General features: G+C 45.8%; 2 protein-coding genes across 5 annotated transcripts in view; one reads left to right on the forward strand and one right to left on the reverse strand.

The window, feature by feature from the left end:
• Window positions 1-2,588, reverse strand: part of BEND7 (BEN domain containing 7) — a 76,475-nt gene extending 73,887 nt beyond the window's left edge. For all 4 annotated transcript variants that reach the window (XM_082452879.1, XM_082452877.1, XM_082452880.1 and 1 more), the window contains exons 1-2: window positions 2,386-2,588; window positions 34-117 (exon numbers count right to left, since the gene is read on the reverse strand). In XM_082452879.1, coding sequence (XP_082309005.1) covers window positions 34-117; window positions 2,386-2,446 — 145 coding nt within the window. In that variant the 5' untranslated portion in view covers window positions 2,447-2,588. The remainder of the gene's footprint in view (window positions 1-33; window positions 118-2,385) is intronic.
• Window positions 2,445-14,055, forward strand: LOC309654734 (uncharacterized protein; the record flags this gene model as incomplete). Its single annotated transcript, XM_082449146.1, has 2 exons — window positions 2,445-3,444; window positions 4,639-14,055. 2 exons carry the CDS (start codon window positions 2,445-2,447, stop codon window positions 4,662-4,664), a joined length of 1,026 nt encoding a protein of 341 aa, XP_082305272.1. The 3' UTR covers window positions 4,665-14,055.
• Window positions 14,056-14,748: the final 693 nt, after the last annotated feature.

Below are 14,748 nucleotides of genomic sequence, written 5' to 3' on the forward strand. Positions count from 1 at the left end.
TTTGCTGAGAAATTAATTGATATAAGAACCTACCTAAAAAAGTGGGTTGTGTCTCTTTGGCCTCCCCATTAACATCGGTGCTGAATTCTGAGATCTTATAGACCTCATGGTGATAATCTGGGGTGAGAAGACAACGAAAAATTAGAATTCTAATGACCTACAAGATATGAATAAGCAAGAAAGGCTAGCATCTCATTATACATAGTAGGTATAAGCTATACTTTAATTTATAAATATAATTTTCGAGAACTCGGTTAATCACAGAATTTGTAGTCACTGGTCATCCCTACAACTTTGCTTACTCTGGAGAAGTACACAGACTTGAAATTATTACTTTGACTTTAGAAAACGGCTCTGCTTGATCACACAGTTTTCACAGGAAATTTGGCCCACAGATGCCAATTACATACGAGGCTTCTTTTCTTCCAAATGACAAGTATGTTTACAAGGAATAGAAAGAACCTTGCCCAATCATAGGCCAGGGGAAGATGCCAAATTTATCTCTACAATGCATTTTCATGAGTAGATGAATAGTATGCTTTAGAGTTACCTGGTACTCTCAGTTTACCCAGAAAAACCCCAGCCTTTGAGCAGCTTACAGGCAAGCACACATGAAAAATACTGATTTGTTATTTCAAGTATAGCATAATTTGGATAAGAAAGTGAGTCTTGCATTCAGCTACTGCACTTTAATATGCAACCGTTTATGTTCTAAAAATGCACCTGCAGAGCAGAGAGAAAAATCAGACCCATAATTTTTTTTAAAAAAAGGAAAAAAACAAACTTGCTATGTCAGTCAAACTTTAAGACACAGTATTTTACAAGCTTCTCTATAGAGGCTACTGTGCTTTGGCAGTTGTCTGTTTCTAAAAAGTAGGATCGCTTAGGTAAGAAACTAGACTAGGTCCCTTGTTAACAGAGATTCCCTTTTTGGGGCCTTAGACCTCCCAGGACAAGGTTTACAAAACTCCTCTCACTTTTAAGATAAAGTAGTAGGTTCCCTGAGGTCATAAATAAGAAAGCAGCCTACATTCCAGAATGAATCAGATAGACCAACAGGCCAGTCAAATATGGAGGGACTTTTAAAGTACAAATGACTGAGCAATCAACACTGCTGAGGGGGAATAAACGTACTTAGAGACAAGGAAAAGCCAAATATTTTGAATACGTAAAACTACTTCAGGCTTTTTTCATTAAACAGTATCCAAGCTCAATCGGAGGAAACAGGAGTAGATCTCCAAAATGTCTATAATCAAACCATTTTCAGAGTAACCCAAAGCAGGCTTTACTGCACCTGCATCATAGTTAGCTCAGCTTAGCTGGAAATTGCAATCGCCCTCGAATTTTCATCAGCTTACATGGGACTTCTCCAGGTTGTTAACACAATCGCCTTGCTCTCTGCTCTGATGCCCATGCTAGATAAAACAACAGAGGACCAAAGTGGACAGGTTCTCTGGTTTGGTTGTGACTTCAAGCTGATTCAAAGGCGATACTTAAACAGGATCATTCTAAACTCAATATTGGGACTTGTGACATGATGGAGAGAAAAAAGTCACCTGCCTCTAATTTAAGGTGACACGATGCATTTTGATAGACACATTTTTACGTCTGCCCTTAAGTTCTCATCGTTTTTCGAAGTCACATCAGGAAAAACAGAGACTCTTTTTAACAAGTCACTGACCACAGGCAGGACTATTCAACTTTCCCCTCGCCTGATGAAATAAACCCAAGCCCAGAGACTGCGGTGTACACCTGTTAAATCGTCAAGGGTCGGCTGGATTTTTTTTTTTTTTTTAATGATACTTACCTGACGGATAAGTGATCTATTCGAAAACACCTTTCCAGGCCAAATAACGTACCCAGAAAAGATGCTGAATGTCAACAATTCTTATTTGGGCTTGGACACCTAAAGAGCGTCTTTCTCCATCTTCCAAACGCCACCAGCACCTTTCTTCCTCCTCTTTGGGGGTTGGAAAACACACCGACCCCCAACCCACCACAAGCACTGGTCCGGGTTGGTGTCCGCACGGCCTGATGGAGAGGCGTCCTCCCCCACCCCGCCGCCGAGCCACAGGAGTGGAATACCAAAGAAGGCTCTCCGCGCCCCAAGTGTCATTGTTTGCTAATTTCCTGATGTGCCCTCCGACTTGTTTACGCGGAATCACATCCTGCCTCCCCCCGGCACAACTTTCCTCGCCGCCCGGTGTGGGCGGCCGCAGCCCCCCCTCGGGAGGGGGCCGGGGGGTCCCGGGAGCCCCGGGCCCCCGGGACTTGGCTGCGCGGCCCGGGCGACGGGCAAGGGGCCGGGGGCTGTTTACGCGGCGCCAAGTCCTCGCTCCGCCGCCCGCACGCCCCCCGCCCGGCCCGGCCCGGCCCGCCGCTTACCTCGGCTCACCAGTTTGAAGCTCTGGGATTTCCTGCTCCGCTTCCTCTCCGAGAACTCCATGGTGCGGCGGGCGGGCGGGCGGGCAGGGCAGGGGCTGCGGCCGGGAGCGGCCGGCCGGCCGGCCGGGCGGAGGGACGGAGGGAGCGGCGGCCGAGGCGGCGGCGGCGGCGGCGCTGGCTCTTGTCACCCGGCAGCGGGAGCGCGGGGACCTAGGTCCGTCTCTTGGATCCGCAGGGGGGAGGCACAGGCAAGGGAAAAACCACTCGAGCCCGCCGGGGGCTGCGGCCGGCGGGGCCCGGCGGGAGGCGCTCTCCCGGGAGAAGTTGCCCCCTCCTGGCCGCCGCTCAGCGCGCCCCCCGACCCCGGCTCATCCCCGGCTGCCGGGCGAGACGCCGCCGGAGCCGAACTTTCCGTTGGGGAGCGCGTAGCTGGGGGCGGGGGGGGCGGGGGGGGCGGGGAGGGCGGGCCGGGGCTGCCGGCGCTCTGGGCGCTCGCCGCGGGCCGGCCTGGGCGCAGCTCCGGACGCGGCGGCGGCGGCGGCGGCGGCGAGCGCGGCCCCGGGGACGCGGCGGGCGGGCCGAGGGCGGCGGCGGCGGCGGCGGCGGGGTGCCAGCCGGGTCGGGGCGCTGACCGTCCCCGCGGGAGGAGGGGCGCCGGGAGGAGGCGGCGCCGCCGGGACCCCGGGGCCACCTGCTGGCGGAGCGCGGCCGCCGCCATCCCCGGGGACCCGGGCCGCCGCCACCCACCGGCCTGGCCTCGAGGAGGAGCCGGAGGCCGCGGCGCGGCGCTTTCGGCCCGGCCGGCCGGCCCTCCCGTCCCCCCGGGACCGAGGGCCCTGCCCGGCGCGGGGGTCCGGCCGCCGGCGCCGCGGGGGTCGGCGAGTCGGGGCGCGGCTGCCCGGGGGGCCCGACTCCGGGCCCCGAGCTCGCCTGCGTCTCCTCGCCGCTCCCCGGGGCCGATCTCGTTCTCAACAGCCCTGGGTGTCGGGGACCCTCCTGGCCAGCCCACTCCCCGCCTTGAGATTCCGGGTGCGCGAGGGCCAGACTCACTGGTTTCAGGCAAGTTTTAGGGGAAAAAAAAAAAAAAATCAACCGAAACCCAAAAACTTACCCATCTGCGCTCTGCAAGGAAAAGAGCTTTCAGAATTGACTGATGAGTCGAGTATGGAAAAGAGTGAGCTTCAGTTCTTTACCCCAATACGAGGAGGGTTGTAGGAAGATCGGGAGTTATGTTCAAGGAGAGAACTTGAAATGGGGGCTTTGGGGAGGGTAGAAGAGGTGAGCGGTGCGACGTCAGGGGGTGCCCGAGCGCTCTGCTGACTCTTAGGGAAGAAATGGCCAAGGCAGGTGCAGAGGGCTATGCCTTTTGATGTGACAATGCCAGAATAATTGGCGGAAACCGAAAGCTTGTGTTAGTTTTATACAATATTCTTTTCTAGGGAGCTAAGAGCACACCATTGCTTTCTCACAACAACGTTATTGTGGGAATGGAAGAGAATTCTATACCACCTGGGACTGGCGGGACAGAAATGTGATCTGACAAGCTTAAAAGTACCGCCACCAAACTGATCATCTCTAGACCAGAACACAAAGAGAGTAGACAGATGGAGAACCCATCCAGCACTGTGACAAGTTCAGGTGGCCTCAAAAGAGTAGAGAGGAGTAAGGGGAGAGGGTATGTTGATAAATGTGGTAACAGGTTCCACTGCGAGTCTCGCTCAAATGAGACAGCAACCTGAGTAAACATATACACACCAGGAAATTAAATCAAGGAGCAAGGTAACCCAGCAACGAGTGGAAGCAGAGCCTGGTATGCCTTCTGAGGTCTTATGTTAGGTGGCCTGTATGTGCCAAGTGGGGAGGCTGGTTTTACCTGGCTTGGAGGTGAGAAAGAGGACCATTCACTGAGTTCGCTAAAGCAAACCCTTCAATAAGAGGTTCTTTACTTTTTTGGTCACTGTCTCCTTGGAGATTATGTTCAGAGCTCAGGGCCTTTTCCAAGAAGATATGTGCAGGACAAAATTTTGTATAGATTTTTTGGAGTTCTAAAAGGTGGCAGAAGGGATTAACGTGATAACAAGGGTTGATCAACTACCCTGTTTGGTTCTCTACCATTTTTTCCCCCTCTTTCTTTAAAACCAAGCACCTAAAGATGTTTTGAAGATTTCTAAAGAAACAAAGCGTATGAAGCTGCTCCCTGGGCTGGGACCCTTTCTTTCTTTTTTTGTAATGCCTTTAAAAATGTTATTCCAGGAATTCCCTGGTGGCACAGTGGTTAAGAATCCACCTGCCAAGGCAGGGGACACGGGTTCGAGCCCTGGTCCGGGAAGATCCCACATGCCATGGAGCAACTAAGCCCGTGCGCCACAACTACTGAGCCTGCGCTCTAGAGACCGTGAGCCACAACTACTGAAGCCCGTGCACCTAGAGCCCGTGCTCCTCAACAAGAGAAGCCACCGCAACGAGAAGCACACGCACCACAAGGGAGAGTAGCCCCCGCTCGCCGCAACTAGAGAAAGCCCGCATGCAGCAACAAAGACCCAACGCAGCCAAAGATAAACAAATAAAATAAATAAAAACAAACAAACAAAAATGTTATTCCAGAAGCCACAAGGCTGAGCACTGTACTGATTGAGGAACATTTAGGATCGTTCATGCCTTGGAGCATACAATGAGATTTTTATTATGCTTAAGCTATGATAAAATCATTGAAGGCGACATACCAGGAAGCACATCCCTAGGGGGATATTAACAACTTAGCATTTTCAGTTCAAGTGGGAATATGAATTCCATTTGCTTAAGAAAATAATTTTGATACAGTTAAGAAAAAATGTTTCATTGTGATAATGTTTTAAAATAATGATCGTTCTCCCTGACCCTTTTTCCTGGCTCAACAAAAATGGTCTGTGAGCAAGTTGGTCTCCAGAGGCCATAGGTCAGGCCTGTCCTATTAACATATAGAGAAAATCAACAAATATTTGTTTATTCTCCACCATGCCTTTATATAACAAAAAGGTATATATTCATAATTAGCATTAAGTAAAGATAAATTATGATGTTTAATTAGAAAGAGGTTGCTTCAAGTGGTAGGTAATAGTTGCTTGGGCTGCCATAACAAAATACAGTAGATGGGGTGGTTTCAAAAATTGAAATTTACTTTCTCATAGTTCTGAAGGCTAGAAGTCCCAGATCAAAGTCTGGCAGGGTCAGTTCCTAGTGAGGGCTCCCTTCCTGGCATGGAGATGGCCGCCTTGCAGTGACCTCACACGGTGGAGAGAAAGACAGCTCTGATCTCTTCCTTTCCTTATAAGAACATTAATCCCATCATCAGTGCTCCACCCTCATGACCTCATCTAAACCTAATTACCTCCCAAAGGCCCCACCTCTCAATACCATCACATTTGGGGGCTAGGGCTTCAACATAAGAGTTTGGGGACAAGGGACACAGTTCAGTTTGTAGCAGTATTGTTTTTGGTTAATTGAATATAGTTTTTGTGTTGGGGTGTTCTGGATAGTCCTGTAGGAGATGTACTAAGGTCACGTCTCTGTTTCAATAGTTCAAGTTTCCCCACAGGTTTTAGAACCGCAGGTTTACATATTATTAAAGCTCAGGGAAAACTGGTCAAATATTCCATGACTTCAGGTAGGCCAAATATCTTATCATATGACCATTCTAAAACTCAGTTGATTATAAAGATTAAATGTAGGTTTTAATCTCTGACATAAGACAGGTAATTTGGCCAGAGAACATTTACGCAATCTTAACCCTAATTTTTAAAACTCCATTTCTGAAAACTCTGTCCTGAGAGGAATAGCATTATGAAGATCTCCATCTTTATTTACAGCCCTGCTGTCCAATAACAATATAATGCAAGCCATAAATTAAATTTAAAGTTTTGTAGTAGCCACATTTTTAAAAAGTAAAAATAAACAGGTTAAATTTATTTGAATAATATATCTTATTTAACCCAGTATATTAGACATACTATCATTTTGACATGTAATCAATATAAAAATATCAATGAGATCGTTTACATTCTTTTTCTGTGTACACTGTCCTGAAAATGGTGTCTATTTTACACTTAGAGGACAAACCAATTCAGATTAGCCAAATTCAAGTATTTAATAGCTACATAAGGCCAGTGCTACCACATTAGGCGGCTCAGATTTAGAGGAATTATATGATTTCAACCATGCTGTGTACATAGATATGACTACACCTGGTTATTGTTTAACCCTCAAAAAGAAGCAGATAAGCGGGATGGTATTAGGGCTTGAGGCTGTTTATAAATCTTTGATTGGAGTCTCTGGAATTGAAAATCCTGTAAGTAGATTCTGAATCCTTCAGGAAGATTTAATAAGTATTAACTTTTCATTTTATGATGATCGCCCTTCAGAAGGGTCATAGAAAGAATAAGAGGCGGCCCTCCTTGAGCCTCAGTTTATCAATTTGTTGCTGGCATAACTCAAGTTTCCACTTTCATTTACTTTATGGGTTTAGCGACTGTAACTTAAAAGACAGGAGGTAGTATCTGTAAGAGATTACTTAAGTGAAAATGAGATCTTGGAATGTGCCACCCAAAATGTTACCTTATATTTATATGAGGCTTCTCTTATAGGAACTCAAGAATACTTACACATTATCTCATGCTCTTAATTGCTATAGGAGGTTGGTAGATATTAATATTCCAATTTTGCAAATGAGGAAAATCAGTTTTCATAAGACCATTTTTTAGTGAAACTCGATTGCCATACCGGTTTCCTGACTCTTAAATATGATACGTTAACCTTACTACCTTTCTGCCATTTCTTTAAGATAAAAATTTAATGCTCTTTTTTTATTAAGATCTAACATATACAGTAAAGAACATGCCTCTTAAGTGTACACCTCAATCAATTTCTTTTGCTTCCGTCTGCATCCGTATAACCGCCCTCCCTCCAGGTTAAGATTTAGAATACTTCCAGCACACCAGTCAGCTCCCCTGTGGGAGCTGCTCCCCTCCCAGCAGGTAACCCTCACAAGGACGCCACAAGTCTAACCTCTACCACTATAGCTTGGTTTCACGTGTTCTTGAACGTCATAAAAATGGCATCATACAGTGTGTACCATTTTGTGTCAGACTTCTTTTGTTCAACATTTGGTCTGCGAGGTTCATTTCTCTTGTTGGGTACAGTAGGAGTTCATTCTTTTTCTTTGCTCTATATTAGTTCATTCTATAAACATACCACAAATTTTTATCCATTCTACTCTTGATGGATATTCTTGTACATTTCAGTTTGTATCTTTTGGTGGACATAAGCACATGTTATCTTGTGTATATGTTCATGAGTGGAATTTCTGAATTATAGTATATATATATATATATGTGTATATGTTTGGCTTTAGTAGGTACTGTAAAATAGTTTTCCTAAATAGTTGTACCAATTTGCACTCTCACCAGCAGTGTATGAGAGCACTAGCTGTCCCTTATCTTCACCAACACTTGGTATTATCAGGGTGTAGTGGTATACCATTGTCTCACTGGGGTTTTAACTTGCAGTGACATTAAGCACATTTTCATGTGCTTGTCGGTCACTTGGACATCCTCTTCTGTGATGGACCTGTTCAAGTCTCTTGGCCGTTTAAAACTTTTTGAGTTGTTGGTCTTTTTCATTAATTTGAAGGAGTTCTTTCTATATTCTGGATATAAATCCTTTGTAGAATATTTATATTACAAATGTCTTCGAATCTGTAGCTTGTATTTTCATTCTGAACGTTCTTAACATTCTGAAATTTAAAGAAAGTGGGTTTACAGTTGACCCTTGAACAACTCAGGGGTTAGGGGCGCTGACCCTCGGCGCAGTCAGAAATCTGAATGTAACTTACAGTCCGCTTTCTGTATATGCGGTTCCTCCGTATCTGTGGTTCCTCTACATCAGAGGTTCTGCAACCGAGGATTTAACCAGCTGCGGGTCATGCAGCACTGTAACACTTACTACTGGAAAAAAATCCAAGTACAGTATAAGTGGAGCCGTGCTGTTAAAATCAGTGTTGCTCAAGGATCAACCGTATAGATCTTTTTATATTACGTTAAGAAATTATTTTCTAGGGAATTCCCCGGTGGTCCAGTGGTAAGGACTCCGTACTTTCACTGCTGAGGGTGTGGGTTCGATCCCAGGTTGGGGAACTAAGATCCTGCAAGCTGCAAGCCAAAAAAAGAAAAAAGGAAAATAAATTATTTTCTATATGCATGCTTTTCTTTTAAACTTGAATTTGTCAATATATTAGTTTCCTGAGGCTGCTGTAACAAATTACCACAAACTTGGTGGCTTAAAATTGTGGTAATTTGTTCTCTCACAGTTCTGGGGGCCAGAAGTCAGAAATCCGTCCCACTGGGCCAAAATTCAGGTGGCAGCAGGGCTGTGCTCCCTCCAGAGGCTGTGGAGGGGAACTTTTCTTGGCCTCTTTCTGGGCCTTGCCTCCCTAGCTTCTGGAGGCTGCAGGCACTCCTTCACTTGCGGCCGCATCCCTGCAGTCTCTGCCTCTGTCTTCACGACACCTTCTCTGTGTGTGTGAAGTCTCACTCTACCTGTCTCTCTCTCTTTTTTTTAATAAATTTATTTATTATTTTATTTTATTTTTGGCTGCGTTGGGTCTTCGTTGCTGCACGTGGGCTTTCTCTAGTTGTGGCGATCAGGGGGCTACTCTTCGTTGTGGTGCGTGGGTTTCTCATTGCAGTGGCTTCTCTTGTTGCAGAGCACGGGCTGTAGGCACGCGGGCTTCAGTAGTTGCAGCACACGGGCTCAGTAGTTGTGGCTCGTGGGCTCTAGAGCACAGGCTCAGTAGCTGTGGTGCACGGGCTTAGTTGCTCCACGGCATGTGGGATCTTCCCGGACCAGGGCTTGAACCCGTGTCCCCTGCATTGGCAGGCGGATTCTCAACCACTGCGCCACCAGGGGAGCCCTCTGCCTGTCTCTTATAAGGACTCTTATGATGGCATTTAGAGCCGCCCTGATTCTCCAGGATAATCTCTGTGCCTCAGGATCCTGAACTTAACCACATCTGCAAAGACCCTTTTTCCATATAAGGTCATATGCACAGGCTCCAAGAATTAGGACGTGGGTCTTTTTGGTCTCCTTGTCAGATTGACTCCAGAGCAACTAAACTTCAAGACAAGACGGTGGTATTATAGACAAAGTTCTGGCTGGGAGTTGGGAGACCTTAGTACAACTACCAATGTAAATTTTTAATGTCTCCAGGCCTCAGTTTCTATATCTACAGGAATAATAACACATGGCTTATTCCCTCTACAAAGTTGTTTGGGTAAAATCCTGCATGTGAAAGTGATTTGAAATATTAAAATCTATGGTCATGGTTTTAGTCTGTGCCATACTTGAGGAGGTGCAATTGAGTACCTCACTTCTGTATCGCAATTCTCATCTTTGCCATTGAATGGAATTCCTAGGTAAGTAAATTCTTCCTGTGGCATTAGTGGTGCCCAGGCCATAGGGGAAGTTAACCTGGATTTTCTCCCAAATGTTTGAGACAACATAGCATTGAAGTTTGGAGTGTGTCCTCTGGTATCAGACCTTCTGGCTTTGAAGTCCAGCTTGATTGCTTCCTAGTGGCACCATCTTGGCCAGTTCGGGGTCTGATATAATACAGCATCCTCCCAGCGCTATATCGGGACAATTTAATGTGAAGAACTCCTAACCAGTAGAAGGAGCTTAGCTCCTAAACGGGGTGAAAAGCATCCAAGGGGTACAGAGGTTGCAACCACTGCCTCTTGGCTGAAGGAGAGGGGACAATAAAGGGACTTAGGATGAAGGGAGAGGCCCACTCCCACCTCCACCTCCACCCCCCTAACCCACCCCCAACCCCAAGGCTGGGAGTCACTCCCCTTCCGAGATGCTGTGGCTACCTCGTGGACATGTAGCCTGCTAGTGGGGAGAGACGTTCCCGAAGGTGGGACCAGAGCTGGTCTGCAGAGACAGCTCCCAGTGAGGACACTGTGGCCCGAAGTGCAGCTGGACTCCTCCAAGGTAGCCACCGGGCTCCCACGCTGAATACCTGCCATGGAGGGTCTTCCTGGGGCTGTGGCCTTGCAGTGTCTCTCTGGCGCCCTCTGTTGATAGCCTCACATTGCGCCAGCCTCCCGCTCACAGAAGGGTGGGTTTGGAGCTGAGAGACAATACATTGATAACTGGCAGTTACTTATTGATACTAATCCTCTTACAATGCCTTGTGGTAAGAACTGGAAACTGGGGGTAAGAACTATACCCCCCACACAGAATTATTGTAAAAAGTAAAAGAATTAAAGCATGTAAGTGCTCACGGGGACTTCCCTAGTGGTCCAGTGGGTAAGACTCCGTGCTCCCAGTGCAGGGGGCCTGGGTTTGATCCCTGGTCAGGGAACTAGATCCCGCATGCATGCCGCAACTAAGAGTCCACATGCTGCAACTAAGAATCCGCATGCCGCAACTAAGAAAATCCCGCATGCCACAGTGAAGATCCTGCATGCCGCAACTAAGACCCAGTGCAGCCCCCCCCAAAAAAGCATGTAAGTGCTCAGATAGGGGGCTAACACAGTCTAGGTCAGCTGTTCCAACTGGCTCTTATTTATTACCTCATCCCAGGCCCATGTCATGAGCTGATATCAAGAGAAAAATGGGACACTGCCTCTGCCTTCATGAGCGTCATCTTTAGGACCTTAATTAGATGGTCAGATGTTAGATGCTTCCCAGTTACATTTTGAGGACTAATACTATCTCAAAGCCTACCTTTAGGAAATTAAAGAACTTTTTCCCATTCTATATTGGTTTGCGGGGGGAGGGTTAGCTCTTTTTAGCAGAGAAGTACGCATGGTATCTTTCTATTTGATTCCTTAACTAGAGAAATCAGTGCCAAATAAATGAATTTGTTCAACCAATATTTATTAACTTCTACTATGTGTCAAGCAGTATCTGGGCCCCAGGGACACAGAAGTGAACAAGACAAAAGAAAACAAAATTTCTGTCCTCATGGAGCTTAAATTCTAGGTGGAGCTGGGGGAGAGATGCAATAAAACATATGGCATAAGTGATAAGTACTATGAAGAGTAATAAAACTGGGAACAAGAATGAACTTGATCCTTTTTCTCAAGTCTCACTACCTAAAAAGAAGTGTGTGTGTGTGTGTGTGTGTGTGTGTGTGTGTGTGTGTGTGTTTTGGTGCCAGTTCCATGTATATCCTGTGATTCTGTATCAGTTGTGGAAACCAGAAATCCCAGGAGAGCCTGTGCTGCGAATATTTTCATTTCCACCTAGAGATTTCGGTTAAATTTGAGTTAGGTTCTCATTTTTAGTATTTTTTTTGTTTGTTTTTTATTTTTGGCTGTGTTGGGTCTTCGTTTCGGTGCGAGGGCTTTCTCTAGTTGCGGCGAGCGGGGGCCACTCTTCATCGCGGTGCGCAGGCCTCTCACTATCACGGCCTCTCTTGTTGCGGAGCACAGGTTCCAGATGCACAAGCTCAGTAATTGTGGCTCACGGGCCTAGTTGCTCAGCGGCATGTGGGATCTTCCCAGACCAGGGCTCGAACCTGTGTCCCCTGCATTGACAGGCAGATTCTCAACCACTGCGCCACCAGGGAAGCCCTAGGTTCTCATTTTTAAATCTTCCCTTCATAATATAAACATGTTCACTTCTTCAGTCAACCCAGACTCATTGTTCCAAGTTGCAGAAATACTCAGAGGGCCGTAAAGTCCTCTCTTGATTGGCAGTAGCCTTAATTCTCTTCACTGCTAGATTGGTGGTGATTACGTCTGGTGAGTTGCTAAACACAATCTTTCTCACCTGTATGTCTGAATGTCAACATCTCCTTAAATCTGAGTAGGTCCTTTGTGTTAAATTCACTTTTTAAAATTCTTCCTCTTTTAAATATTCATGGGAATGGCCGGTCTCCATCCTATGAAATAAAAGTAGAAGTTTTAGACTAATTTTCCATTCAATTCCCCCATTCCAAAGACCTCAGAAACAGGTCTGAAAATTATAGGAACCACAAATTTGAAAAGTGTTAGTTTGATATGTCTGAAATTAATGCTTTAATTTATTCACAGAATGTCTTCACACATCGCTGTTCTCTGTAATTTATACCATATACTGTCTACTCAAGTTAATGTGTGAAGCATGGTTAAATTATGCCTAAAAGGGAATATGAAAACTATCTACAATATGGTGACAGGGAAAGGGTCTAAGTAGGAGTAATGGGGCAAAATTTAAATAAGACAAATTGAAATAGAAATCTCAATAACTGTCAGGTATCAAAGATGTGCCTAATTGGAATAAGTTCTTCAGAAAAAGACTTAGAAACATTTAGAGCAAATCTACTGGAAATGGATTAGACAACATTCTAGAAAATATTTCTATAAAGAACACTTAATTGTACATGGGGCCCAATAACGTGGGCTACGTAATCTAATGGGCTTTTGTGTGTTTCACATCTTCGGTTTTCAGTCTTTAGTTAATCATGTCAAAGAAGGTTTGGGATAAAGATCAAATGAACAAATTCTATAGAAAGAGAGGCGTATTTTGTTAATACGATTTCATATGTTCTTTTCCCCAATGTGTGTAACATGCTGACAGGACTTTCATTCATTTTCTGTTGGCTAATTTAATGCTGGTCAAAGTTTGGTAAAGCCACAGCCATACCTCCGGAGTCTGCAGTCTGTTCTCCACTCCCCTGACAGAGTACTTCGGTCTTTTTCTGAAGGAGTCTGTGTGAGAACTGTAAAGGCAGAATGGTCTCTGTGATTCAGTCTTGTTTGATTTTGGAGATTAATAATACAATGCTAATTACTGTTTGTAAATGTTAGCAATTTGGAGATTACACTCATTAATTCACTGAAACTCCTATCCATGCGCAAAGCACTTGCTTCTAGGTTTTAGGCCCCTAGGAAATACAGATCTGAGAGACCTCTCCTGCCTGCGGTGAGTTTACAGTTTGGTTAGCTGCTAAAATGAGAAAGAGCTGCTGTTTTCACAGGGCGGTCACTTCTAAAACGCTGAATGAAACATAGGAAATGGAATTCAGATGGTGAGTGATTGGGGGTGGGGAGAGAGGAAGTGCCAGAGGAGGCCTCCAGGTTGGCGAGTATGGGTTCATTTCCCTCTGTGATGCTTAACGGACTTGCTTTAGGCTTCTCCAGAGAAACAGAACCAATAGAAGAGCAATAGATATATAGATATACATATACATACACATATAGAATACATATACATACTGTGAAAATTAATGAAGGGAACTTCACTGAAATGGAGTTGGGAGGCAGAACAGCGATCACACACATACCGCTTGAGGTCAATACAGATGCCAATAGAAAGAGACCTACTTTGTATCTCCAGCACGAAGTGACACTACTTTAATAAGGCCAGTAGGAGGAAGGAAAATTTTCTCTCTGTCTGGCAACAGCTCAGCCAATCAGAGACTGTTACAACTCAGCCAATGAAAAGCCACTGTACTTCCAACTCCCAGTTTCCTCCAATGGACTCTTTGCTTGTAATAGCCCCTCCCAACTCTCCCTTCTCCTCTATAAAAAGTTTCCTCTCCTTTGTTTTACCAGACTTGCAGGTGGTTCGCCATAGTTGTGCACCCTGAATGGCAATTCTTTGCTGCTCCAGTATAAACCCATTTTCCTGGTAAAATAATTGGCTGCTTTATTGTTTTAGGTTAACAGTAGACATACAGATAAAGAGATTTATGTGAGGAATTGGCACGTGTGATTACGAAGGCTGAGAAGTCCCATGAAATGCATCTGCAAGCTGGAGACCCAGGGAAATTGGTGGTGTAATTCCAGTCTGAGTCTGAGGTCCTGAGAGCCAAAGGAGCTAATGGTGCAAATCCCAGTCCAAGGTCAGGAGAAGGTCAGTGTCCCGTCTCAAGCAGGCAGGTAGGAAGCAAAAGGGGCAAATTTCTCCTTCCTCTGCCTTTTTCTATTCAAGGTTCTGTTGAAGCCCTTAATGGATTGGATGATGCCCACCCACATTGGGGCGGGGGATCTACTTTACTGAGTCCACTGATTCAACTGCTAATCTCATCCAGAAACACTCCCACAGACATACCCAGAAATAACGTTCAATCTGGGGACCCGATGGCCTAGTCAAGTTGACACATAAAATTAACCATCATGACTCTGAAGTCATATTTCAGCAGAATAGCATCCTTTCAAACGGAGCGCTGAACGTGCGAAGTCGTTTTTGGACTTCTTCGGAGGAGACATAAACAGCACTGTCATCTGTTACTGCCTGTGCCTTCACTCTGAAGCCTCTTCCTGTTCCACTCCTCTTACATGCTCCGAATACCTCTTCCCATTTCCCTGATCTGTTCTCAGGGAAGCTCTGCTTTTGCTC

The sequence above is a fragment of the Balaenoptera physalus genome (genome assembly GCF_965194825.1).
Source record: "Balaenoptera physalus genome assembly, chromosome: 2".
Lineage (NCBI taxonomy): Eukaryota > Metazoa > Chordata > Mammalia > Artiodactyla > Balaenopteridae > Balaenoptera > Balaenoptera physalus.